This window comes from Sciurus vulgaris, assembly GCF_902686455.1.
Source record: "Sciurus vulgaris genome assembly, chromosome: 16".
In the NCBI taxonomy this organism is placed as follows: Eukaryota; Metazoa; Chordata; class Mammalia; order Rodentia; family Sciuridae; genus Sciurus; species Sciurus vulgaris.
The window spans coordinates 23,267,673-23,294,932 of record NC_136477.1 but is presented as its reverse complement, the minus strand read 5'-3'; the positions used below and the strand labels follow the sequence as shown (position 1 = coordinate 23,294,932).

The window sequence follows — 27,260 nt, the reverse complement described above, 5'->3', positions numbered from 1 at the left end:
TGTAGGAAGTTCAAGAACAAGATCCAGACACAACAGGGTGTGATACAGATATAGTCTCATGATATAAAGTGAGATTTACTTTCACAGTGTAAAGATATATTTAGTATGAGTCCACTTTTTGATAATGTATATAATACATGTGTTGTCTATATGGCTTTTACACACATATATATATACACACTTACATATATGTATATATACATGCATGTATATATTATTGGATGTTGAAAGAAAAAAATTAGTAGTTTTAATAGTTCTTATCTATGAAGAATGTGGAATTGGGTGTTGGAGAAATAGAGACTTTTTGCAATAAGTTAATATACATTTATAGTGGGAACACTAGCAAAACTTCTAATAGTGTAAGGCAGGGGTTTTAATACCAACATGAGGGCAGCAGATATAAACTTGTACTTCTATAAGGCAGCAAGTTACAAATGAGTTCCCAATGTAATTCTAGAAGCCTCAACAGAACACCTTGCTTGTTATAGAGTTAAGACAATATCCCTCAACAAATCCAGGGAAGTGGTGAGGAAGCCTGTAGTCCCCCAGGGCCTGGGGCAGGGCAGGATGGGGGCACATCAGTCGGTGAGAAACCAAAACCAAGGGCAGGAAACACTAAGCCAATAAATTAGCATAAAGCACTGATCAGAAACCACTGAAACCCCAAGTGCTCCATAGAAACAATCATAGCACCGCGCTGTAGGAGCACTTTCATGACCCAAGAACCGCCACAAGAAAATCCCCACTGAAGATGAGCTCACACCAACAGAAATAGAAGTCTCCTGGGGAGAACATTCATCATGAGTGAAGAGTCAACCAACAGACGCTATTTAGCATCCCTAGGGAGTGAAGGTGATACAACTGTTTTAAAGGGACTAAGTAAGTTTAAAATTATTGAAAAGAGAAAGACAAGAAATCTTTGGTTGGTTGGTTGTAGTGTTGGGGATCAAACCCAGGGCCTTGCACGTGAGAGGCAAGCGCTCTGCCACTGAACTACATGCCCACTCCAGAAAGGCAAGAAATCTAATGTAAGGACAAATGCTATAAGCAAGAGAACAGGAGGTTTTATATACAAAAATACGTTATTAAAATAGGTTTCAGGGTAGATGAGATGCGACTCAAGAGATTTAGTGAGCTGGAAAACAGATTTGGAGAAATCACTTAGAATTCAGCCCAAAATATTAAGTTGCATTATATGAGAAAGCAAGGGATTCTAATGTATGGTGGACTTTTAGTAAAAAGAACAGGGAGAATCAAGAAACTATATATGAAGAAAAGTCCTTGGCAATATATAGATCAAAGTCCTTGAATTTAAAAAGGACACTAATTCCTGAACAGAAAAAATAGCAAAAAAAAAAAAAAATATATATATATATAGATATATATATATATATAGGATATAGGAAAATGCATAGGAAATACACAAAATACACATAGGAAAATAATATAAAGTAATATATAGAAAATATATAGGAAAATATATGTATATATAGAAATGGGAAAATAAATGTAAGAAAATACATATATGAAAAAATATACAGGAATATATATATATACACATATACTTGGACACATCACAGTGAAACCTTATAATATCAAAGACAAAGAGAATATCTGAAAATTCATCTAAAAAGAAAGTATCTACACAGGAATGACAAACTCATAGCAGATTCCTTTTTAGTAGCAGTGGATGATAAAAGATGAAAATGACCTCAAAAGGCTGACAAAAAATACCCATCTATTTACCCAAGCTGCCCGAGTTTCTCTGAAAATCTCATTTAAGAGAAAGGACCATTTTCATGACCCCAATGAACTAAAGGATGTACCTCAGTAGGGAAATTGAACCCAGAAGGAACACTGAGGTACAAGAAGCAACCAGAAAGAAAGACATCTGTAAGCGTGCTGGCAAAGGGAAAGGAATGGCAGCTGGGTGCAATGGTGCACCCTGTGATCCCAGCAATCTGGGAGGCTGAGGCAGGAGGATCTCAGGTTTGGACAACCTAGCAAGACCCTGTCTCAAAAATTTAAAAATACAGAAAAGGGGCTGGGCACAGAGTTGAGTGGTAGAAAGCCACTGGGTTTAACCCCCAGTACCACAAAAAAAAAAAAAAAAAAAAAAAAAAAAAAAAGGAAAGAAATGCAATCTATTTAATATTTTCAGGGTGTTTAAAGAAAGAATATGGATTAAGACATGTTAGAAAACAAGTCACATGAAAGACACAAGAGGAAAAAATCAGAGTTAAAACTTTTTTTTTAGTACCAGGGATTGAATATCCAGGGGTGCTTAACTACTGAGCCACATCCCTAGCCCTTTTTCCTTTTTTTATTTTGAGGCAGGGTCTTGCTAAACTGCTGAGGCAGGCTTTGAACTTTTAATCCTCCTGCCCCAGGCTCCTGCATTCCAGGGATTATACACATGTGTCACTGCACCCAGCTAAAGCATTCTTAATTTATTCTATTGCTCACAGTGATAGTAAAGAAACCCATTGCTTTTTAGACTTGATGAACTGAGTTTTATGTTAAAAGATAAGGATAATACTCAAAGAATACAGATATAATGTATATCCAAACTTGTATATAGAAGAAAGGGAAACAAAACTTGGTCAATCTAGTATCAGGGAAAAGAAAGGGAAAAAAAAGGAGTAAAGAAAAATCATGGAAATAGAAAATATTATTTAAGGTGATCAAATACTATAAAAATGAAAATAGATTAGACTTTACTTAAAAACAGAAGTTTTCAGGTTGAATTTAAAAACAAAGTCAACCACATGCTTTTTTAACATCATTGCTTCATGTACATACATGACCGCATGACCAATGTGATCCCATAATATGTATACTCAGAAAAATGAGAGATTACACTCCATTTATGAATGAGCTATCAAAATGTATAAATGCATTCTACTGTCATGTATAACAAATTAGAAAAAATATAAAATAATTTAAAATTTTTTAAAAAAGGAAGAGACATATTTAGCAACTTTTGCCATGGCAGACTAACCATTCCAGTCCTCCTATTGTAAACAACTGAGAAATGGATGCAATCTAAGAAATAACTTCTTTTCAGACAATAGGTAATAGGACAACAGGCTCTGGACTCAAGACTTGAGAGAAGGGAAACAAATGACTTGAGTTCTCTACTGCCCTGAATTTTGCCTGAGGACTTTTCTCAGCATGGAGGAGAGGAGGATCCCAGCAGAGACCCTTACTGAGATAAGAAGTCTTACTGAGATAAGGACAGGAGACTGGTGAACCAGGCAGAGGAAGGGAATGAGGCCCCTGGAATTTGCAGGGCAGAGTACAGGAGAGGGGAAGCTACACAGAGAAAGACCACTTCTGTGCAAGGTTGGGACAAACTCTGAGGATAAAGAAAGGAGAGAACATTGAGGATCTCTGAGAAAGGAAGGTCCTGTGCTTTGGGATCAGAATTCCAAATAGGTTAGGGAATTCAGAATGTGGAGGGATCCTGGGCTCCATTTTCTTGCTCAAAGCCCAGGGAGATGGCAATACTCCAGAGTAGAAAGGTTATGTGTCTTGGTTGACAGGCCTGGGTCAGTCTCACAGAGTTCCCTCCAATGACACAGAGCAGCAGAATGAATCTGAGGACTCCCAAACATCTGAGCTGACAGTCTCTTATAGTGACATTCTCCTTAGATCTGTGTCATGAGTGTCTTGGTTGTGTGTACTCTAATCCCAGCACCGCATGGAGAGGCCCCAGAAGATGAGCTCTCATAGGCAAAGACTGCATGTAGGAGAATCAAGGCAGCCCTGCTGAGCTTCCAGAGGAATGAGGTCATCTGAGAGACACAGCAGAATTTGCAGTGAACCCACAGAATCACAAAAAAGAACAAAACATCGTATTTTATGCCAGTAAATTATGGATGTCTTGTTAAGCAGCAACAGATAACTGAGTCACCTCCCAATATAGGTGTAACTTAGAGGAAGTGGGAAAGAAAGCTGGAGTTGAGTATGTCTCTGCACCTGGAGATGCTTTCAGTCAGCATGCCCTCTCATGAGGGGCAGACATGGGGGCTGCACAGGCCAGCTGGACATTCTTCCCCAGAAACCACTGGCACAAGAACCAAAAGTCATTTTGATGGCCCAGAAAAGACGGCCCAAAAGTTATTGCTACCAAGATCTCTGCATCTTTGTGCTCTGCAACTTGGAGTTTTCCAGTACCTTCTGAAAATTTAATTCAGCCAGAATTGGTTTTCTATTATCTGTCATCAAAGAGACTTGACTGATACATGATATGGCCTGTTAGGACAGAAACTCAATAGTGTCCTTTATATTTTTCAGTGTGGACGTCACTTGGCTGACCAAGTGTTGGCCTGGGCATTCTGCAGTTCTTGCCAAAAGGGTCACTTGAGCAAGAAGCACTGATTTATTTGAGTGGAAGTCTGTCAACAATTCTTTGGAGGCAACTGTATCTCCTGGTCTACTGCCTCCCCAAAGAAGTCTCAGCTCCCTATCTTGCTCTTTGTAATTCTAGACCGCAGTCCAGCCTGTGTCTTCTTCCCACCAAACCTCTCAACACTACCATGTACAATGCCAGTCCTGTTGTGGATTTGAACGACTGTTGGGTTGATTTGACTGACTTAACTACTCCAAAGTGTCCCTCCCCTGAGAATCCCACCTCAAGTCTCACTGGGTGCACATAGGATTGTGGGCAAACCACAACATGATGACAGGGCCCCAAAGTCATGGGGCATTTTGGTGGACACATGAGTTGTGGCTGGGATTAGCCTGGACCAACACCACAGGAGCCAAGCTCTCACGTGAGGTAGATCCAGTTCCCACCACAGGTGGGTCTAAGAAAGAATCCCTAGGTGCTAGGTATTACCGTATTACCGTTTCTGTAGGACAGTGACAAACTCAGTGAGCCGGTCTCGCTCCACCTCAGTGGCCTGCCAGAGGGCCTTGATCTCTGTCACTTGCGCTTGCCAGCCTTTTTGTTCTGGGGAGTCCAAGCACCTGGGACTAGGGAGGAGGGCAGAGGGCAGAGGTTATCTGAAGCCTGAAGACACACACTTACCCCTGTGATGGTGGGAGGGAGTGGAAGGACAGTCAGAGGTTCTCAGAGACAGCCAAAGAGAAGGAACCCAACCCAACCCCTCCTGGTCCATCATTCCTAGCCTTACTTAGCTGCTAGAGTTGCACTGGTACCTCTGTCCATCCAATCCTGGTGTGGGGCTGGGATTAGTCTGGCTGCTATGGAAGCAGCCCAGAGTACCTATACCTGTGTGGTCTCTGGGGTTTGGCTGCTGTGCCCAATATCAGGAGGCCCAAATCTGTGGCTCTGCCAGCTTGTCCCAGACCTTCTGCATCTCCTGGTTTGAACACAGCCCACTCTCCTGGACATTGGGCTTTGTGTCTTGGCCAATGTCCTCTAGCCTATCACTTCTTTCCTCCTTACCAATGGTCCTGCCAACTGGCCCCTTACCTGTTGGCTGGGGCCAGGACAGAAGGTGAACTTTCCGCTCCAAGCCCTCAGAGCCTACAGGTGAGTTCCCTGTTGTTCTCTGCATGTGCCCTCACATTTCCTAGTGTGACACTGGGTCACCCTGGTCTTGCTCTTCCAGCAATGCTGGATACAGGGAAGGTTACAAGAGGTGGGCAGCATCTTGAGACTGGTCTGGCAAGTGAGCCTGGAGGCTGACTCTCTCTGGAGTGTTGGGATGGTCTCTTACCCTCTCTTGGCCCCAGTTTCCCTCTGAACATTGAGGGGGCTGGTTGAGATGGGCTCTAAGGACTATAGACTCCTTTGTGTTCTGAGGCCTAGAATGTTTTAAGGTATTGCTACTCAAATCAGTGGCTCAAGCTACTCTAGATCAGAGGCTTTAGCATGGCCTAGAAGCTTGTTAGAAATGCGAGTCTCCAGCCCAGACCTGCAGCATCAGAATCTACATTCAACCTGGCAGATCCTAGTCATCTTTGTGCAACTTGTGAGGAAGGCCCTATCTAGTCCCTCCATGATTCTCAAGTGTGAGCAGAGGAGATGCAGGAAGATGGGGCTGACCCTTGGCTCTGTGCTACTCCCAGCCATCCTATCAGAGTCACCTGAAGAGTGGGTCAAGCCATGGCAGCCCTTTCAGAAGTACTGTCTGGGATCACTCCTGCCCCAGGAACTCATGTCCCATCATGGATGGGAAAGGACTGTAAGCTCATGAAGGCGGGGCCCATGTGTGGTTGGGTTCAGTGTTGTAGAAGAAACAGGCTAGAGAACCAGCAGTCTGGTCAAACAATCCTGTGTCCCTGTGGAGTTCAGAGGTCATAGCCACATAAGTTTGGAAGGACATTTAAGTGGTCATTTTGTCCATATCCCTGCTTTCATTACTGTGACTGAAACCTCAGACAGAGTCTGCCCATCCTCTTTTTGCTGTGATGAGACCTCCCCACTCTCAGGAGTGGCATGTGCCCTGTGGCTCAGTGTCAGTCTACTTGCCCCCAAGTGCTCTTGTGACCACAGCCTGATGGGTGGGGCAACTGCAGGGCTGACCTTGGTCCAGATGTCAGGCCAGAAGTGTCTCAGGTACTTCTTGGGAGATCATAACCCAGAGAGAGGACTGACATGCTGACAGCCACACAGTGAGTCAGAAGTGGGACCGAGCCCACTTGGAGACCTCGCCTGGAACCTGAGCTGACCTGCCTGAGGGGCCGGGTGTACTGACAAGCAGGAGCATGGCTCCAGTGGACAGTGGGCAGGGCTCGGGACAGGACTCAGAAGCAGGACAAAACCATTCTTTGTCTATAAGCTGGCAGTAAGAACAAAAGACCCATTTAAGCCCCAAGGCTTGATTCTATCAACAAAGAGAGGCCCAGAGCTAAGGGGATATCAGTGACTTAAAGTGGGAACCCATGTGAGGTGAAATTCTCCCTCTAGGGACTGATTCTCCATGAGGAAGAGAAGGCCAGGGAAGGTACTGGAAACCAGGCCCAGAGAGATTGCTCCTGCAGTAAGGAACACAGCCCGGCAACCAGAGGCCAAGGTTCCAGTTCTGAAGCTGCACTCTCTACCAACTGGGACTGGTATAAACTTCCTTGATCCTCCACATCCTTACTTAATCTAGGAAGACCCCCTAGATTTTGCCTGGCCTTAGTTTCCCCTCCTTTTAATGGGCTCATACCTGGATAAGGTCCTGTGGGGACTGGACAGGGAAGGCCTGGTGAGAGCAGATTCCACCAGCGTGTGGCCCAGGCTGCTCACAGAGCTGTGCAAAGGCAGAAGGGACCTATCAGCAGGGAAAGGCAGGCTGGGCATGGCTGGGCCTCACCTCTGTGTGTGAGGTAGAATGAAGGCTAGCAGGGATCCAGGAAGCCTGTGGAGGTGACCAGTGTGGGCCTTGCAGCAGCCCTGGCAGGGTGGCCCTGTAGATATGCTGCTCTTCTTTCCAGAATTCTTGCTTGCTCAAAATGAAACAGAACCTGGTGATATCAGAGCCTTGAGCAATCCATTGCAAGTCTGTTTGTGGGTCCTAGAAGCAGATGCATTCTGAGGCCAGATCAGAGAGGCCATTACAGAGAGCTGCAACCACTAACCAGCATGCTCTTAGGGTAATAAACCTGGACCTAATTGGCTTGTTCCTGCAGATGCAGAGCATATGTTCTTGGAGAGGCCCACGTATTAGAAGAACAACAGCCTGATCATCTTGAAATCATTCCTGTGGTTCCCATCAGGGGCAGCAGGAAGCAACCTTTCCTCTGAATAATTAATAATTTGCTCTCCAACCCCTCTCTTATATTTTTTTCTTACCGAGAAGATCCCAGCCTGCTGACGTGATTGCTTGCTGAGGCTGGAGACTTGGCCAGACCTTGGTCCTCTAGGAGCCTGTTGTGGACTGGGTGGACCTCAGGCCCGCTGGACTCCTCACCCACTCCTTTATTCTGAAGATACTGTAGAGGACAGATGTGAGTTCAATGCCCAGGGCTTTGGCACAGTGGCCTGGAAAAGGCATGAGGGGTTCTTGGCTCCATTTCGGGGCTTTCAGGGGAAGTGAAAGAGGCTTCTTTTCAAAAGTGAAAAGCTAGGCCTGTGTGGTGAAGACACTACTTGCATGATAATGATGTCTAATAATGCCTCTCTTCAGAAAGGGAGCTACATGGTATTAGCATGGTAGCTAGGCCAGGAAGCTGTACCAAAGGGAGGTGTGCAACCTTGTACTTGGGGCAGGTTGAAGATTGATGTCTGCAAGCAGGCCCCCTTCTCAGGGCAGCTACACATAAATGCCAGGTATGACTTGAGGCCAGCCCCCTTTGACAGAACACTTGGACCTTCCAGACACCTGGAGCCAGAAAGTTTGGCAGGGCCTCAGCAAGGACTAGAAGCCTTGGGTGGAGACTGGGTTTCTAGGTTCCCTCCCCTCACACCACCCCTTCCTTTCCTGGATACCTGGAAGGGCCAAGCTGAAGAAAGAACATTAGAGGCCCCTCCACAGGAGGTCAGGTCGCCATTAAGGAGCGGACAGGTGGTGTGAGCTCCTAACAACCTGGCATGACCCCACTCCCAGTCGTGAGAAAATTGCAACATGTGCCATCTTGTCTGTGGGTAATGCTTGGTCCCCAACTGGCTGGTGACATCTGAGGTAGGATCTGTCCTCTCTTGTATGCTGAAGCAAGGAGAGCAGTGAGGTGAGGATTCTGGATCGTTTCCACATGCCCCTCAGACGTCCCTCCCTAGTAAGCTGGGGATGGAAAATGGGGTGAGGACTACAAGGCAATGGGCCCCCTCCCTGCCACAAACTTTGTTCCCAGCCTTTCTCTTGCTCCAGGCTCTCTCTCAGGCCTGAGGGCCTCAGCATTCTCTACCACGGCCAGTCCTGTAGTCTCAGGCTATTGTGGCAGTGGGGATGGACTGCTATAGGACAAACCAGGCTGGTCAGCAGGCAGCAGCCTGAGGCTGGGCCAAGGGCCTCTGGAGCTCTCATACCTCTGACTGGACCATGGGTCCCTGGAAATAAAGACAGGGCTGCTCTGCGACATACCTTTGGCTATGCCAGTCAACCTTTTAGTGGGCCAGAAGCTGTAAGGCTCCTTTGTCACTGGGGGATCTGCGTGCCTGTCACAGAAATCTTTCTCCCCAGAGGCCACCGATTTCCCTCCCCACAGCATTAGCACCAAAGGAAGAAGCCCTCAAGCTGGGGGTGCCAGACTCCTAGCAGCCCAGCTGTGCCCTTAGGAGCACGCATGGTGTGCTTGGTCCAGGGGTAGGCACCACGGTACCCTGGGCTGTGCCCCCTCGAGGGGAGTTCAGAGGGAAAAGGTTTAGCTTAGGGCTGGCAGTTAGGAGAGTGCCTGGGAGGGCCACGCAACAGTCTGGGGGGCTGGCACTTCCTGGAGGAGCTCATGACTAGGCAAGACCTGATAGCTGAGGGGCAGCTGGCCAGACAGAGGCAGCTGAGGAAGTAGGAGTGTGCTTCCAGCCGGGCACAGTCCTGGAGTGAGGAGAAAGCAGGGCCATGAGAGGAGTTAGGTGGTGGATAAGCCGCTGGGAGCCTGGATCCTTTAGGACAGGGTAAAGCTGAGGCGGATGGGAAGCCATGGCAGAACAAGCACACAACCAGGTTTCTGCGTGGAATGAGACAGGGAACCAGATGGAAGTAGGTGGCCAAAGTAGCACCAGGAGGGATGTGGTGTGGCTTGGCTAAGGCAAGTGGAAAGAAATGGAAGGAGCCGAGATTCCTCCAGATTCTGGGTGGACTTACCAGGGCTGGGAAGTGGATGCTGGGGTGATGCCAGCACCCTACTCACCTGCACACCAAGTTGCCCGATCTCCAATTCCAGCTGCCGCACCTTGGCCTCACGCTCGGCCACCATGGCCTGCAGCTGGGCCACAAGGCTGCTGCTCTGTTGGGCCTCGCTGTTGAGCTTCTGGTCCAGTTGGTGCTGGGATGTGCGCATCTTTTCCTCCTGTAGATTCAGACTGCCCAAAATCTCCTGTAGCTGCTTCAGTTGGTCCTGGCCGGTGGGTAAGCAGGAGGGCAGATGGGGGTCAGTGGAGGCTACTCTGGGCAGGGAAGGATAAGGGGAGATTGTTTCCCTGCCCGGAGCAACCCACCCCTTCTCCTAGCCACTGGGAACCTAATGGTAGGACACTAACTGTCCCACTGAGAAGCAGGAACACATTCCTTGCCTTCCCTCAGTGGGGCTCAAAACAGACAGGTGCCCTTCTCTGTCCTTAAATTCCTTCTCCCTAAGATGAGAAAGACATCAAAAGAGCTCTTGAGAACAACTGAAAGTCATTCAGATGGTGGCTCCTCAGCTAGTAGGGAAAATATTTGGGTAAAAGAAAGCCTGATCCCACTGGGTTGGGAAAGCACCTTTGGAGGTAGGACCTAGACTCTCTCAGGGATTCTTAGCACCTAGCTGAAGCCCCACCCTTAAAATGCCCCCAAGGAAACTGGGATGGGGGCAGAAGCCTCCTGCCTGTGAGCCAACAGGAAGGACAATGTCAATGATTTGGAAGAGATCGGGGGCTGTTGTCCCCAAGGACACAATGCCAGTGAGTGGAGAAAAGTGATTTATAGCTCTTGTTATGTCATCTTCAGTGACAAAGGATGGTGGCATGCATGGACTTCAGTGGACATCCAGCCCTGTACCTTATTTTAAAAACTGGTTGCTGAGACTCAGAAAGGGGATGCCCTGGGCCTCAGGACACACAGCAAGGTACGGACAGAGGCGGGCCTATCTTTCTGTTCAACAGTCCCTTGTATGATGGCCCCTGAGTCAGCATCAGCTCCCCAGGTAAGCCAGGCATAACACCCCTGAGGTGAGTGGGCATCATTTAGAATTCAGACATCAAACTCTAAGGGTCCTTCAGGTCCCAGAGAGAAAAGCCCAGGTTGTAGGATCAGGAAAGCAGTGTAGCCTTGCTAATCAAGGACAGTTCTGTAGTCAGATAAACCTGGTTTGAGCTGAACTGTGCATTCTTGGATGAGTGATATGACCTCGCTGAGTCTTGGTTTCCCCATCCGTGGAAGGGGATTACACTACACGACTCTAGGATTACCCATTATCAAGTGCCCAGAGGGGAGGGTTCCATGGCATCACACAGGTGAGGATCTGCATGGGCCCCTCAGCTTAATTCCTTGATGGAAAATAACCCAGGGTATGAGCCCATCTCTTCCTTCTGCCCCCCATCCATTTCTTTATCCTTTAGGGTCTGTAGAGCCAAGGGTCTGAGCTGCGTACTGCCATCCCAGCCCTCTTCATGCCTCAGGCAGCTCCTCTGAGCTGCTCCTGTCCCGGGCAAGGCCTTGGTGCTGCGGCCCATCTGGGCACGATGCCTCTAGGAACTGCAGGTGGCCCTTTGAGGGAGGGAGGCTCACTCAGGCTGCTGGGGCTGGGTCTCGGGTGTCTGGGAGGCTGGTGGCTCATCCTTTGGGAGCCAGGCCCTGGCTCTTGCACTGCGGAGTGACTGGGCCATACCATGAGGGCATCAATGAGCTCATCATCATGTCTGCCCTTCTCCACCAGGGTCCCCATCTGGCTTCTGAGGGTCTTCACTTCACTCGATAGCACCTTGTTTCGAGACTTCACACCCTCAGACTTCTTTCTCAGCTCTTCCAGCTCCTTTTGGAGGGTATCCCGCTCCCCAGCAAGTTTCTGTAATTAGAAAGCAAAGACAGGGCAGCAAGTCTGGGTGGGTCCTTGGCACATCTGGTCCCTGGCTCCCACTCACTGGGGAGGCAGGTGTTAGGTTGGGAAAGATAGGCCCTTTGTCTGTGTGGGCTGGGTTGGAGTAGAGATGCCTGGACTACCAGGGATTCCCATGGGAGCAAGTGAGGTCAACCCAGGAGAGAGTATACTAAGACAAGATCCAAAATCCCTGGATCCATCCATATCTGAAGCTAGGCCAATTCTAGATTAGTCATTTACATGGGCCAATAATTTTCCTTTGTTGCTTAAACCTGATAGAGTTAGATTTTCAACATCCCCAGTCTGACCAGTGAGCTGCAGCCTCTGCTGCTGATTCCAATTTGCCCATCTCTTTTATTAGCCTGGAACTCTCTCTCCTCCTTTAAGACCCATCTAACCTTATCTCACTTTTGGAGCTATGACCCTCCTCCCCACTCCCTTTTACAATCAGGGTTGCCCAAAGTTCATTGAATAGGCCCTGGGTGAAGCCCCAATCAGCAGCTAAATCTGGGTGTATAGGAAGTGAGGAACATACAGAGAGGTGACCCAAGGCCTCAGACATCTCCGGCCTATGGGGAATGCCCAGGCCCTCACAGGACTCTGATGATCTTTCACAAGTCCACCCCACCTCCTTACTGGGCATGTGTTACCTCCCAGCCTTCCTGTTTTTCCCTTTCCAGGTTGCGGATCCTCAGAAGGTTTTTCTCCTGTGCCGACAGTTTCTTTGGGTTTGGGTAGATAGATAGCTCATCACTGGCTGTTCCAGCAGACCTACTCCCGGCCTGTCCCAACTGCTTCTCAAGCTCTCGAACCTGAGGGTGGGAAAACTTGTTCTATCATGTGTCTGCAGTCAGACTAGCACTATGAGGTACAATGGGTCCTGAAGGTGGAAGCACCATTCCAGATGCCTGTGGGAGCCCCAGATGATCCTGAGTAGAAAGATCTGAGTTGTTATCTTGGGCGAAACAGGAAGACACTCAAGAGGTTTAGCTTAGAAAAGACATACTTCAAGGTGAGAAAATCACCCCACTTCTGAGGGGCTGTTTGAGGGAAAGAAGCAGATGTATGACCCCAACGATCTGGAGGGACAAGGCAAGCCTCAGTACAAGGAAGAAGCCTGACAGACAGCCCACTGAAGATGGAGTGGATGTGCTCCCCAGGAGAGGGTAGACCGCTGGCAGGAGCAACAGCAGAGGGCGGCAGGGTTTGGAAGTGAAGAGCCTGGCTCAGATCCTTACTGGGGTGTTCCTTAAGTACAGGTTACTTAACTTCTCTGCATCCCAGTGCCCTTGTCTGTAGAACAGGCCTAAGGGTACACCCTGCATAATGTCATTGTGAGGATTCAGTATCTCAAACTTGCCTGAATCTGGGAATTCTCCAAGATTCTTCTTGGAAGGACAAATCTTGGGGACCACTCCAGACCCACGAATCAGAGTTCCAGGGCAAGGGTCTGGGAATCTTCAACTTAAACATAGGCTATGGGTGATTGATTAGACAACTTGGAGAAACCCCAAGATGGCCTAGGTGAAGCCCTCAACACCGAGCTCAGCACACACGGGCTCTCACAGGTAGCAGGTAGATGTCATCTCACAGAATGACAACTTTATCACAATGGGGTTTAAGCAAAGAACTCCTAGTACCCTTGTACTGGTTTCCATGTCAGTGCAACCAAATGATGGAAGGAAGTTGGTAAACCACAAGCCAGGAAAGGAAGCAAGAGTCACTAGGATCACTGGTGAAGGGCAGGAGCGTTGCTTTTAGAGCACAAATTAGTGCCCTCATGTGGCACTATATGGTAGCTCCAGTTAGCTTATTTAATATACTACTGATAACAATAATAACTAATTTGTTGAGTGCTGATGGTGGGCAGGCACTGTGCCCAGTGCTTTACAAATATCATTTCATTTAACTCCATGACACCCTACAAGGACAGTATTATTAACTTCATTTTGCAAGTGGGATAATTAAGACACAGAAAAGAAGTGATTTGCCTGAGGTCACAGACTAGTAGAGCAGTGACAGAGGCCAGATTCAAACTCAGACTCTTGAATCCCAAGGCCTTGCACTGATCAGCACTAGAGTTTTGTTCTTTTCTCTTTTCTTCTTCTTCATTTTTTTTTTTTTTTCACCTTCATGTTGACTTCAAGGATCCCACAGTAGACCCCGAGAATAAAAGCCAACAGTCATGAACCTGATGTTGCTGGGAATGAAAGTGATGTGCTTGGCAAACAGTGGAAATCACACACCTTCTCATGTGTTTCTCAGTTTAAGGGTAAAAAGGGAAAATCAGTACTGCTCATCTTTGTCCAGGGCTTTCTCTGGGCCAGGCACTATGCCTAGTACTCTGGTATCATGGACTCATTCACTCATCCCAGCAACTCAGGTAGGTGCAGTTATTATCCTCAATGCACAGATGAGGAACTGAGGCACACGAAGGAAGGATTTGCATGAGGTCACCCAGCTGGTGAGTGGAGAGCGGGGCTGGAATCCAAGCCGTTCAGGTCTGGAGTCCCTGCTCTCAGCCTCCTTCAGTCTGCTCCAAAATATTTAGAAAACAAAGAAGGAGACAAGGCAAAGTTTTTATTGGGTAATGAAAACTTTCAAAAGACAACAAGCATCTGGACGAAACTGGAAAAAGCCTACAATTACAACAGTCACGCAAACTTATGTGAACCAGGAAAAAATATGCCTGGAGAAAAAGAAGTCAAACCAAAGGCATCGGCATTCACTAAGCGCCAGTGCCTGGCATGTGGTGTTATGTAAGTGCTTGTTCATTAAATAACAAATTAAAATCAGGCTGAGTGGAGGATGTAAGACACTGGCCCGAGAGTGTGCTCTGCAGGACGGGAGGGCCTTCGGGGCTCTGAGTGCTCGCGTCTCTAGCACAGATCTCTGGGCATTTTAAACCCTCTGTTCAGGGCCAGGATTGGGGTGATGACATGCTCACCTTGCTCTGCAGAACAAGAATTTGTTGAGCCCTTCCCCTCCAGGTCCCAGGAGAGGACAGGAGCTGCTGGATGTTCACATCTTCCCCAACCTCACTGGCCAAAACCTGTAATGAGGAAGCAAGTTCAGAGTGGCCAAGAGGGTCCCCCCAGACACGGCTTCATCTTCAAAAGCTCCCAGGAGACCCTCACCACACACCTCCCCCACCACCTCAGGGCACAGCCCTAAAGGCTGGTTTGCCACATTCCTCAGTCAACTCTCCCAAGAAAGAGGCAGATCCATCATTGCCAGAGTTTCTTCATGATGCTTAGAGGAGCCATCGTCAGGAGCTGCTATCAATGGCCAGTCAGTCCCCTTGCTTGTGACACATTCTGTGATGAGAGGACCACAAAGCTGACCAACACCTGCTTCCTTAACCCATTCACCTGTCAACTAGAACTGAAAGAAGTCTGGATGGCTACAGGAAGTACATTGCCACAGGGTCTTGGCCTCCATGAAAAGCCACTGACCAGCAGCCATCTGAGTGCAGCAAGGAGGAGTGCTGGAGTGGCACTTGAGGATGCTGTGCTTTAAGAGGGGCCCAACTCTGTGGCTACTGAAGTGCAGTGTCCAGGCACACACTCCAGCTTGCGACCTGAGCCCTCTGAAGCCCATCAGGAAATCCCATTCTGTGCACCACTTTACCAAGTCCTTGGCACTTGTTTCCACAATAGAATGCTGTTTTGGAAATCTTGGCTGGTCTAAGAGGTTCCAGCAGGGAAGACAAATGCCAGAGAATTCACTATATAAATAAAAATAAACAATGAACCAGCTGGGCCCTTAGGACCTGTGCCCCAAGTCTGAGTGTTTTCATTTGAAAGGGGCCTTTAATACACAAACCACCTATTCATTTTCTAATATTACAGATAGAAGAGAGCAGGAAAAAGGTCTTGGCAGAATTTTGAGTAAATGGTGGCTTATTAAGTAGACACCTAGGATCCATTAGGGTGTGGGGAATGTAGGGAAGGCTTAAAGGAGTCCCCCTGGGTGGACAGAGTTATCCTCCTTAGACCAGAGCTGGGCAGGCACCACAAAGGAATGACCCTCAGGCAGCTGGTGGCCTTGTCCACCAGATGGGACTGTACCAAGGAACCCTGGAAAGAAGGTACCAGATCTGGAAGCTGACCCAGAGCAAGCAGGATGTTCACTGGCAGGGCACTCCCTGCTCCAGAACCAAGGATGCATGTGCCAGCTATGACCTTCCCAAGGCCAGCCCCAGTCCTCAGTAAGTCCCAAGCTGAACCCAGGCTCTGAAAGACCTTCTGGGTTATCCGGAGCTCCTGCTTCACAGACTGGACCTGGTTGCGCAGATCACTCATCTTCAGGCTCATGGTCGCCAGCCTGTCCTTCAGGGCCTTCACCTCTGGGGTCTCTGGCTGGTTGGCAAGAAGAGGAAGAAAATAGTCACTTGTTCCCTGGGTTGTGATAGCAAACAGCCCCTATTTACCCAAGGCTGCCCCAGGCACCGGGCTACTTCTTGGTACTTCCTGGCATGGACTCTGCTGTGCTCAGAGACGGCATCACAGCTAGTCCATCTGCACTTTGAAGAGGGAGGGAACTTGTTCATTCACAGAAGCCACTCCAACTTGGCAGGAGGGCCATGACCTTCCTAACTCAGGGTGTTCCTCTCCCAGAATCAGACTGATCAGTCTGGGCCTTGTCTCTAACAGCTGAGGGTTTGGGCTCCCTCTTCTGGCAGTGTGCTCACTGAACAGAAGAAAGGACCAGGTTTCACCCCTAAACACTCCATCTCTGAGACTTAAAAAGCTGCAGCAACCATGGAAACTGACTGTTGGGTCGCTTAGTGATGTCTTTTTCCTTTTCTAAAAAATAATGCTTGATGCAAATGTTGCAATATTTGGCTACAAATTTTTCTCAAATGTGCTGGCCACCTTTCTGTCTTATATAGACGTTGCTGAGGCCTCCAAAATCAGCCCATTCAAACTCCTTCCATAAATGATGAAAATCAAATCCAGAGAAGGGAAAGTAACTTGCCCTTGGGCACACAGCTGGCTAGGGGGTGAAATAAGTAGGACTAGAACCCTGGTCCTGCCCCTGCCCTAGACGATCTTCCCAATTTACACAGCTGCTGCTGTTCCGCTGGCCAGCATGGCAGCAGTTACATTGGTTGGTTGCCTGAGTATCACCAGGCAATGGTGCTGGGCCCCTCTGTTCCTGCGCCAACAAACTCAGGGGGCTGAACTTCTGGGAAGCAGGGTGAGGGTACAGCAGCTTTCTAATCTTTCTTCGGCAGGTACAAACAAAATCTCCTGTGAGTGCCATTATGAAAGACAGTATGGGAAGTTGCGTGGACCCTAGAGGCTCTGAACAGTTTGACTGAAAACCAGCAGTCAAAGAAATTACATGGACACGTGGTCCAGAAACCCTGATGGTACTGTTTACCATCTATGGATGGGTGTCCTGCTTTCTCACAGCACCACCATCTGGCTAAAATGAATAACCAGTGTGAACAAAATTTGCGAATGGGAAACATGAAATACAAGTATATCCTTTTGTAAAAAAACACATTTTTTCTGTGTCCTTTGCATGTCTGGCTGCCTGCCATTCCCTCTCATTGCTATTGGGTGCCTGTCTCCTCGCCTATTAAATGTGTGGCTTTGAATCTGTCCTGGGCTGGGAAGCAACACTTGCTTCTGCCTGTCAGATCTTCATGCCATGAGCCCCAGTGGTCCTGGCAGCCCTGATGCTGAGAGCTGAGGGAATACAGGGGCTTCTCCTGGGGCTGCTATGACTCTGCAGCCTCTGGTCTTCTTAGAGCATGGAACTAGCACTTAGTTGGAGATGGATCTGGATCCTGGTTAATGATGCTCTCTCAGCCTCGTGTGCTCACCTGTAAAGTAGGGGCATATGATATTCATTTCTGGATACCTGCAAGGGTTGATGGGATAACTCGAGTAAAGGGTACTATCAACGTCAGATTCTGACAGAGGGCAATGCAAGGGGGGGCTTTCTCAGCTCTTATGGACAACTGTCAAAGTGGACTGAGGCCAGGGCCCAGTCCCTTTGGGCAACTGGGCCCACCCTGCCTCAAAGTCATTTTGGATCTCTTTCTGCCTAGAGTGAAATTCTATAGGCTTTGGGGGAGGGGACCTGCACATCTGCAGTCATCCTGGGCTATTTCCTTTAAGGGAATAACTGAAATGCAATCTGGGAGAACAAACAATGCCAAGGCTGCTCATGCCTCAGCCTCATGCAGCCCCACGCAGAGCAGAGGGCGGTCAACTCCACTCAGGAATGTACTTTAGAGGCGGGGCCAGAATGTGACAGCCTGGGCCACTCCAACAGTTTAATGAAGGGGACCAAAGCTTTCTTTCTCACTCTGATCATAAGACGACAGGGAAAACACATAGTGTGGATTCACTGAGGCTTGCATCCCCCCACACACTCTTCTGTCAGAAACTTCCCCACCTGCCCAAGGCCACAGAACTGAGTAGAAATTCCTGCTCCAGCTACCTTCCGAGGACCCCCTCCATCTGTGACTCCACCCCAGCTTCTTTTTGGCTCATGTTCCTTTTCCCTGCTGTGGGCTCTGGGCTGCAGCCCAAAGGCTATCCAGCTGACACCCAGGTAAGCAAATGGAATGGGAAGGCTGAGTGCTTCCCAGCCTGGGCTCTGGCTTGTACTGTGCTCCTGGAAGGCCCTTCCCATTCACCACAAAAATCAAGTTCAAGAAGGCCCTTCTCATCTCTCTTCTAGCTACTTCTCATGAAGGGTGCACTCCCCTTGTGAACACAGAGCCCTGGGACTGTCTCTGAGGGCCCTGTCTATGTCCTTCTTTCACATGGATACTTCTCTCCCCTCTTGGACGCCTCTGGGGACAGAGGCCCTGTTTTGATTCCTGTGCTGCAGGGCTCAGAAAATCCCACCAGGCTCAACAGGTGACTGAATAGTTTCTCATCCAGGGCTGCTCTCCTGGGAACATGGAGGTGCTCAATGTTCTGGATAAACCAGGGGCAGATTAGCAGTGTCCCTTAGAGTCAGGAAAGAACTGGAAGAACACTCAGTCCAGTCCCTGCCAAGGGCAGAGCCTCACTTCTGCCTCCCCAGCAATGAGACAGGTTTATACAAGGCTAGCCTCAAGGGGACATGCACCCCACTTCACATAGGGGGACTGAGTCCTCAAGACAGGACTGAGGTAAACTGATCCTGCAACAGGGCAGATGGGGCAGGAAAGGGAGCACCGAACAGGGAGTTCTGGACTCAGCTCCCTGTCACCAATTGACCTGGATTCCCAAGAAAACCCTGGCAAGTGTTCCTGGGATATTATGTTTTTGTTTTTGGTACAGATGATTGAATCCAGGGCATTTTAGCACTGAACTACACCCCCAGTTCTTTATATTTTATATTTTGAGGGAGGGTCTTGCTAAGTGGCTGAGGGTTTCACTAAGTTGTAGAGGCTAGTCTTATACTTATGTTCGCCTGCTTCAGCCTCCTGAGTAGCTGGGATTACAGGCATGTACCACCACAGCCAGCTCCTCCTGGGATGTTCTTGAGACTGATGCTGTTTATAGTCTGGCTTGGGCTACCCGCCCCTGGCAACCCACTGGATTGGCTTCCTTTTATGTAGCTACAATCCCCGCCTCCTGGCTTTCATGGACTGTGTGCTGGTTTAGTAAAAATAGGATCTGGGGAACAAGTCCCCACTCCCCAAAGTCACTCTTACCCTGTAGATTTGGAGCTCTGCCAAAGCAATACTCCTCACAATATGAATTGCCCCATAAAGAAAAGGAGCCCACTGGGCAGTGGTGAATTCCATGTCCCTGGGGCAAGGTAGAGTTGGATCTCACTAGTGAGAAGGCTATAAAGGTGATGACTGGACTGAGAGCAGAGGCCAGTTAGTCCAGGCCTTCCTTCCTGGTGCTGAGGTTCTAGGGGTCCAGGGGCCTGAGTCCTCTCCCACCCATCCTCTCTGAGGAGTGAATCAGAGCTGGATCTGCCCTTGGGTGAGCAGCTAGGGTATCCTGACCTCAGGCCATCCACTGCCTATGGCTCCCGACAGCAGCTCTGAGGCTGCAGTAGTAGACAATGAGCCCCTGCCTCAGCAACAGGTGTGGGTGGGCCCTGGCAGAAGCACCTAGACTCTGCTCTGGTGGAGGAGGGGAGGCCCCGGGTGATGGCCATCTCATGCACTTCCCTGTACAGAAGAGAATTCATACCAAAGTTTTGTCTCCCAGCTGGGCCCTCAGTGGCTTGGCTCCTGCATCGGTGGACCCCTTGGCTGGCAGCCTGGACAGGGCTGTCTGCAGCTGAAAAAGCAAACCTAATATTTAATTCTGCTCCACAATTGCATAGCTCAGTGCAATTGCTCTGAGTGCTGAAGTGCTCTGGTGCTATTGGGTGTGTGGTTACCTATCTTAGTGGTTTGTTCTTTCAGTTCACTTTAGGATCATTAATGGAAGAATTCTCCTTTACTAACTGCTCTGCGATGGGAGAGGGTTTAAGATTGCCTGCCCCACTCCCCAGATGAACTGTAAGAATAGTTTAAGGATTCACTAATAACTTAATAAATAATAATGCTGTAGTCATAATCTGTCTCCTGGAGTTCTATCTAGAGCCAAGGAGTGGAGAACAAAGGAATTATGGACTTCAGGTTTCAGATGAGATAACAGAAGCAGAGATACAGAGATGCCTGCCACACTGGCTCATGGCCTCATGGCGAGACTGCTGCAGACATCCAAGCAACTGACTCTTTAATTATTACTTGATTGTTCTTTGCACAAAGACCATACCCTATCTGACACTGAGAGGCATGACCCTCCCTCCTACCTCTCTGACCTCATCTTGGGCCTGCTCTTGAGCATACTGGTCTCCTTTCAGGTCTTCTTTTTGCTCAGGGCCTTTGTGCCTGCTGAGCCCTACCTGGAGACTCCTCCCCACCACTCTGAGTCTGGTACCTTCTCATGTAGACTCCGTGATTTCTCTAAGTAGCTACGGTCCAGGCCATCACCGTCTCCTTGCCATGGCCATTACTCCCTGTCAACTTGTTGCTCTCCTTTACCTCTGCCATGGTGTATTTACAATTATGCACAAATCTGTGTTGATCTGTTTTCTAGGAGGCCAGGAACCATCCTTCCCTACAGTCTCTTCTAGGGCCTAGCAGAGAATCTTACATGGTTCTTAAAAAATACATCATAGAAAAAAGGAGCTCTTATTCAAGGCCAAGTGTCATGATTGACATAGATTCTGGAGGGCCCCAGAACTGCATACAGCCTAATACTACCATGTGTGGTATGGCCTGAGAAGGCCTCTCAACCTCTGGCAGCCTCAGCTTTCCCAGCTACACTGGGAGAAGTTGTGAAGTATTTCTCTAGCCTCTGGATCCATCTTAAATCCTAAGGGACCATGGGCCATTTGGGCTGTGCCCTTGATTGACCAAAGGGGTTTGTGATCATCTGTGGGAGGGCAGGAGGCTACAAAGAGGAAGAGGGACATCAGCAAGATCTACTGATGGAAGGTCTCTGGCTCTGGCTTCTGATGAGCAAGGGTATCTGTGAATTTATTTAGCAAATGTTTATCTAGTGCTTACTAGGTGCCAGGCAGTGTTCTAAGTATTTTATAATGTTAAATCATTTAATTCTCATAAAGCCTTAGAGTGGGTACAATTAATGCTGCCATGTGACAGATGGAGAACACTGAGACACTGAAAGTTTATGACTTGCTTGCAGTCATAAATCTATCAGTGCTGGAGTTGAGATCTACACCCAGTCAGGCTCCAGGCCTATGCCCTTTGCCACTCTGCCAGGCTTCCTCTCAATGGTCTGTGTCCCCTTGCTTTCTGACACATTTTTCCCTCTCTGGATGTGACAATTACTGAGGAACTCACTGCAATTACAAGCCCCTCAGAAGAACCCAAAGCATCTAACTAGTTCTATCTCTAGAGCAATAGACCAGGGTGCTAGGAGTACCCACCCCCCAAAGGAAGAATGACTGAGGTCCCTCACTTCCTGCTCCAGCTCCTGGATCCGATTGGCCAGCTGCTTCATTTTCATCTTCCCACCCTCTGACTCTGCCATCAGTGCCCGATTCTTTTTGGACAGTTCCACAATTTTGGTGGCGACTACATCTCCAGCTACACCGACACTCCCTAAAATGAAAGAAATGGTGAGGTCAATTAAAAACACAGGTCTGCATATCAAGCTCATGCCACACTACCAATAGCACCAGGATTTTAAAAACCAAAGTGCTAGGAATGAATGGTCACAAAGGGCAGAGGCCTTGGAGAATTACCACGTGCCAAAGAGCCCTAGGAAATGCAGTCATTTAGATATTCAGTCTTTCTCAGTCCACAGTCTTTCCTCTGTGGGACACAGGTTTATTGTTCTAGGAAAATTATAAGATCAGAAAGAGAGTTTTACTACACTGAGATTCCATCTTATGCTAGTCAGAATGGCAAAGATCAAGAATACAAGCAACAATAAAAGTTGGCAAGGACGTGGGGAAAAAGGTTCACTCATACTTTGCTGGTGGGACTGCAAATTGGTGCAACCACTATGGAAAGCAGTATGGAGAGTCCTCAGAAAACTTGGAATGGAACTACCATTTGACCCAGTAATCCCACTCCTAGATTTATACCCAAAGGACCTAAAATCAGTATACTACAGTGACACAGTCATATCAATGTTTATAGCAGCTCAAGTCACAATAGCTAAACTATGGAACCAACCTAGGTGCCCTTCCACAGATGAATGGATAAAGAAATTGTGGTTTATATACATAATAGAATATCACTCAGCCTTAAAGAAGAGTGAAAATATGGCATTTGCAGGTAAATGGATGGAACTGGAGAATATTACGTTAAGTGAAGTAAGCCAATCCCAAAGAATAAAAGGCCAAAAGTTTTTCTCTGATATGTGGATGCTAATTCACAATAAGGGAGTCGGGGAGAATTGAGATACTTTGGATAAGACAGAGGTGAGTGAAAGGAGGGGAGGGAGTGTGGTGGTAGGAATGATAGCAGAATGAATTAGAGATTATCACCCCATGTGCATATGTGATTGCTACACAACCTGTGTAACTCTACATCATGTACAACCAGAAGAATGAGAAGTTATACTCCATTTATGTATAATGTGTTAAAATACATTCTACTGTCATGTGTAACTAATTAGAACAAATTAAACAAAACATTAAAAAAAGAAAGTTTTAGTTCTGTGGGAGACAGTTTTATTGCTCCAGTTCTTTACACCATCCCTGGTTGTAATCCACCCTCTATGTTATGCAATTTTTCTGTGTCCTCGACCCTCCTATGTCTGCCTGGTTCTGGGCTGTGGCCAATGGGATGCCAGCAGCTGAGGTGTGGGCAAAGGCTTGGAGAGCTCGCTTGTAGCTAAGCTTGCTCTGTTCACGTATGCCATCTCCACAAGAACAGATCCAGGCCAACTGGTCAGTCCCAGGAGGAAGAGGGACACGTGGAACAAAGCTGAGCCTTTGTAGCCAAGCTTGGTCTAGCTCACATGGAACAAAGCTGAGCCACTGTAGCCAAGCTTGATCTCCAATTAACTCCCAGATGTTTGAGCTAAATAAATTATTATTGCCAAGTGATGCTGAGATTATGCAGTTGTTTCTTATGCAGAAATTTCTGGCACCATCTAATCAATACAAATTCATACATTTACTCAGCAAATATTTAGTAGTTTCTACCAAGTACATGAACCTTTCAGGGATTCAGTGGTGAATAAAAGAGACCCATGGGATTTACATTATAGTGAATTATCTGTAGAGAAGACAGATAATAAAACATCAAACAAATAAGTATTAGAAGATCTGGGAGGAATAAGTGTTATGAAATAGAGAGAGGCTGAGCAAGGAATGTTAATGATGGGGTGGTGCTATTTTATATGGAGCAGCCAGGATAAGGTAAGACGTGAAGAGACCTGAATGGATGAAGTAAGGAATCAAGCCAAGAGGAAGCAGGTTCTCAACTAGGAAGAGTGTTCTAAGCAAAGAAAACGTCAAGTGCACAGGCTTGGAGATGGGGGTGTGCATGGAGACTCTGAGGAACATAAAGTAGGCCGTGGCAGCTGGAGGGCCTCTTGCAGTGGGCAAGGGAAGTGGTTGGAGGTGCATGTTGTGGGAGCTACTCAGAAGGCAAGCAGTGAGAGCTAGCCTAGATTGGCTACTGACTGCCTGGGTAGCCTTGGCAGCCCTTGCCTTCTCTGGAGTACAGTTCCTCTACCTGTGCAATGGCAGGTCCCTGAATGCTTTTGAAACTGCAGCAATGGGTGCCTGGCAGATGCCTTCTTCATTCTGCTTTTTAACAAGACCATGATGTGCTGCAGAACAAGATAGAAGGTAACAACCAATGGAAAGCAAATAGTAGCACTTGGTGTTTTCAAATCACTGCAGTCCAGGCCTGCTGTGGGTAGGTAGGAACAGCTGCCCTCAGAACCTCATATCTGCTGGAAAGAAGCACACACCAGGAGAAAGGGCTCAGAACAGACCTGGAGCCCTGGAGTATTTGGAGGGAGACAGGAACTGTTGAGCATCAAGAGGGCACACTGGCTTCCTGGCTCCTTTAACAGGTTATGGACAGGGTGGGATATTCAAGGGTCACTGGGAAAATCATCAACACTAGCAGTTTAAGAAACACCATTGTAACGTGGTTTCTGGTTTTGGTGGAGATGGAGTCAGCACACTCTGCTTTTCTCATTGAATACAACTAAAAACCCTGGATAGAATGTGTGAAGCAGCTATCTAAGGGCTCTGTAAGTAAAAGGCAGCAAAGTATACTGGGGAAGGAAACCAGATCTAGAAGCACAAATGATCTATCAGGGAGTTTCTTGGATTATGATTTCTTTCCCAGGACTCAGGCAGCACAAATTCCAGAACTAGCCACCAGAAAGATTCAAGGGAAGCCCTCTTTAGTCCAAAGAGCAGGAAGGAGAGCCCAGAGTGAATGAAATCATCTTTTTTTCCCTATTGTCTCCCAATCCTATCTCCAGGCCAGTCCCACTCCTGGAGCTGTACCTTTGCTGATAAATGGGGGTGGCGGGGAGTGGACAAACAGAAATGCTAGTAGCTGGGTAACTACAATAGACTAATTTTGTCTCTGTACGTTTTTAAAACTTATAATGTTTGCAAACCAAAGTTATAACAGTGACGGAATTACCGATACTTGTAGGTGTAATACATATAAAGGCTGCAATCTGTAAGCGGGAGGGTAGAGGGACCTATGTGGTGACACTTCCACATTCCACCTGACGTGGTAAAATACTAATTCTATGTAGACTCTAAAAAAGTAAGAACGTATTTTGTAATACTAAAGCAATCACTGAAAATGCAGTCAAAGGAAAACAGTCCATGAGCGGTCCATAGCCTGTCACTTGTGGCTCGGTTTCAAAACATGAACTGAACTAGTCAGACCTCTCTCTAGATTTAAGCAGTCCCTGTTATCCTGACCAGGTCATAAAGGAGTCTGTAAGTTGGCCAAGGCGGCTTTGTGGCGAAGAACAATGGACAAAGCCAGGAGGAGGGAGCAGCCCAGGTCTGCCTCCAGGGTCTGCTGGGGTGAAGATGGATCTCCTGCGCCCCCTGGAGCCCGTCAGTTTCTCTACAGCCTTGTTAAAGTATAAGCTGCCCCTGGAGCAGTTGAGTCTGAAGCCAGGTTGTGTATATCCTTACAACCCAAAGCTTTGTCTTCGGGGGTTTTTGTTTTAGACAAAAGAGGCCAAAGAATGGGAGGTGCATTAGAGTACCAGGGCTTTTAGGACAGCAAATTCCTCTTGCTTTTTAATTCTGCACTGACTGATTGGATCTTTGTTCTGAACATTTATTTTCAAAAGCAGGATGTGACATTGGCAGGTGCTGGGTCAGCCCTGTTGCTCTTTATGGTTACTAATACCTACTTTCTGGCTTATTAGCCTGGTGGGAAATGTTCAGTGGGTATACACATGACAGAACACAAAGAAGGCCAGGGCCCCCACCCAATCTGCAGGGCTAAGGTCAAATTTATAACCATAGGCCCAATGTCCTGCTCACACTCACAGGGTCAAGGTCATCCCTAGCCCTACAAGGCTCTCACCAGACCTATAGGGCCAATGTCTCCACCAACTGAGCCAAGGTCCAGCCTAGACTCTGCTGAGAGTGGCTGGGTCCCAGGAACTTCTCCTAGAATGATGAATGTCCTTCCTGGGAGCAAGGCAGAAGCTGTAGAGTTAAGGCCTGCCTCTACTGGGCCTTTTTTTTTTTTTAACATCTTTGACATGATCTCTGAGTTAGAGCACCAAAGAGAAACAGATCCCAAACATGTTGTGAACATGATAGAGACCCTGGCAGGTCATCAACACTGCCTGGATGCTTGCCTGCTGCCTTTGCTGTCACCACTGTTCCTTGGCATTCAGGCCTTCCTGGCTGCTCTCTTCCTCTACCCTCTCCCTCCCTTCCAGAATGCATCTCTTCAAATGTGACCACAACTGATCCCTGGCACTATCTCTTGGGCACCTGCCCTCTGGAACCAATATGGCAGGTGGGCTAACTCCCCAGGACTTCAGGGCAGGACTGTTGCCACAGTGGTGGAGCTACCTGTGAAGGCAAATCTGTCCTCTTCCATTTTCTTTTTGAGGTGCTTGATTTCAAAGTCCCTTTCCTTCAGCAATTTATACAATCGCCCATTCTCATCCACCGTTTCTCTGAGCTCCTCCCGAAGTTGTTGGATCTCATCTTCAAGCACCCTGTGAACAAAGGAGGAATTACTGCTCCTCCCTAGGGACCGGTGGGCAGGGACCAGGTTTTTCCTGCCCAGGCTTGTGGTACTTGTGTACTAGGTGGTGATAAGAACTGGTTTGCACAAAATAGGAAATAAATTAATGGAAGAATTGAGCAGATTTTAACCCACTGTTCTCAGGTTTGAGTCATTAAGCAGGTATTTCCCACATGGGTGAAAGGAGAAGGAAGGTTTGAAAAATGTTGTTTATTAGTTGGCTTCAAGACAGCGATATAAAATCTGAGTCAGGAAATTTACCCACCTTTTAAGCATCCATGGGACGTGCATAAAAATGGATTGTAGGCTGTAAGGCAATCTTAATAAATTCCAAATAAAGACATCATAGACATCATTTTCCCTAATGGCAGTTGACTAAAATTAGAAATCAATATTTTAAAAATTAGCAAACACCATCATATATTTGAAACTTTAAAAAATTATTTATTGAATTTTGAATGGACCACAGAAGCTATATTAAAACTTGTCAAATGCAGGCATAATTAAGGCTATAATTTTCTTTCCATTTCTTTAGCTGTGTTGCACAAGTTTTGATATTGCTTTTGCAACACACACACACACACACACACACACACACACACACACAAACGAAGACCAAATAAGAATTTTCTAATCTTAGATTGAGGCTAGGTTTCCATATTTCAGGCAAATTTGACAGAAAATTAAAACAGGTAGTTGATTCTGTATATTCCAGGTTGTCCAAGGAGGTTCCTTTCAGAATTCTAAACCACTAAGAAATCTGTGATCTCATCTGCTAGGCAGAGAACAGACTCCCTAGAGACAGTTTTTGACAACTTAAATATTTGTAGGTTACAGTAATTATTAGGTGGCAGTTGTTGTTATTATTCCTGCTGCCATTATTATTTTACAAAGCGTTCTAGTCTCCAGTAATTCCAGTTCT

At 47.4% G+C, this 27,260-nt stretch overlaps 1 protein-coding gene across 4 annotated transcripts in view; it reads right to left on the bottom strand.

The window, feature by feature from the left end:
* CCDC13 (coiled-coil domain containing 13) overlaps positions 1 to 27,260 on the bottom strand; it is a 55,993-nt gene that overhangs the window by 11,442 nt on the left and 17,291 nt on the right. For 3 of the 4 annotated variants that reach the window (XM_079114154.1, XM_079114155.1, XM_079114156.1), the window contains exons 3-13: positions 26,161 to 26,309; positions 21,582 to 21,724; positions 19,797 to 19,886; positions 15,879 to 15,995; positions 14,582 to 14,686; positions 12,285 to 12,446; positions 11,425 to 11,601; positions 9,748 to 9,954; positions 7,754 to 7,893; positions 7,128 to 7,211; positions 4,852 to 4,980 (exon numbers count right to left, since the gene is read on the bottom strand). In XM_079114154.1, the coding sequence (XP_078970280.1) occupies positions 4,852 to 4,980; positions 7,128 to 7,211; positions 7,754 to 7,893; positions 9,748 to 9,954; positions 11,425 to 11,601; positions 12,285 to 12,446; positions 14,582 to 14,686; positions 15,879 to 15,995; positions 19,797 to 19,886; positions 21,582 to 21,724; positions 26,161 to 26,309 (1,503 nt within the window). The remainder of the gene's footprint in view (positions 1 to 4,851; positions 4,981 to 7,127; positions 7,212 to 7,753; positions 7,894 to 9,747; positions 9,955 to 11,424; positions 11,602 to 12,284; positions 12,447 to 14,581; positions 14,687 to 15,878; positions 15,996 to 19,796; positions 19,887 to 21,581; positions 21,725 to 26,160; positions 26,310 to 27,260) is intronic. The other variant, XM_079114157.1, reaches the window with a different exon arrangement.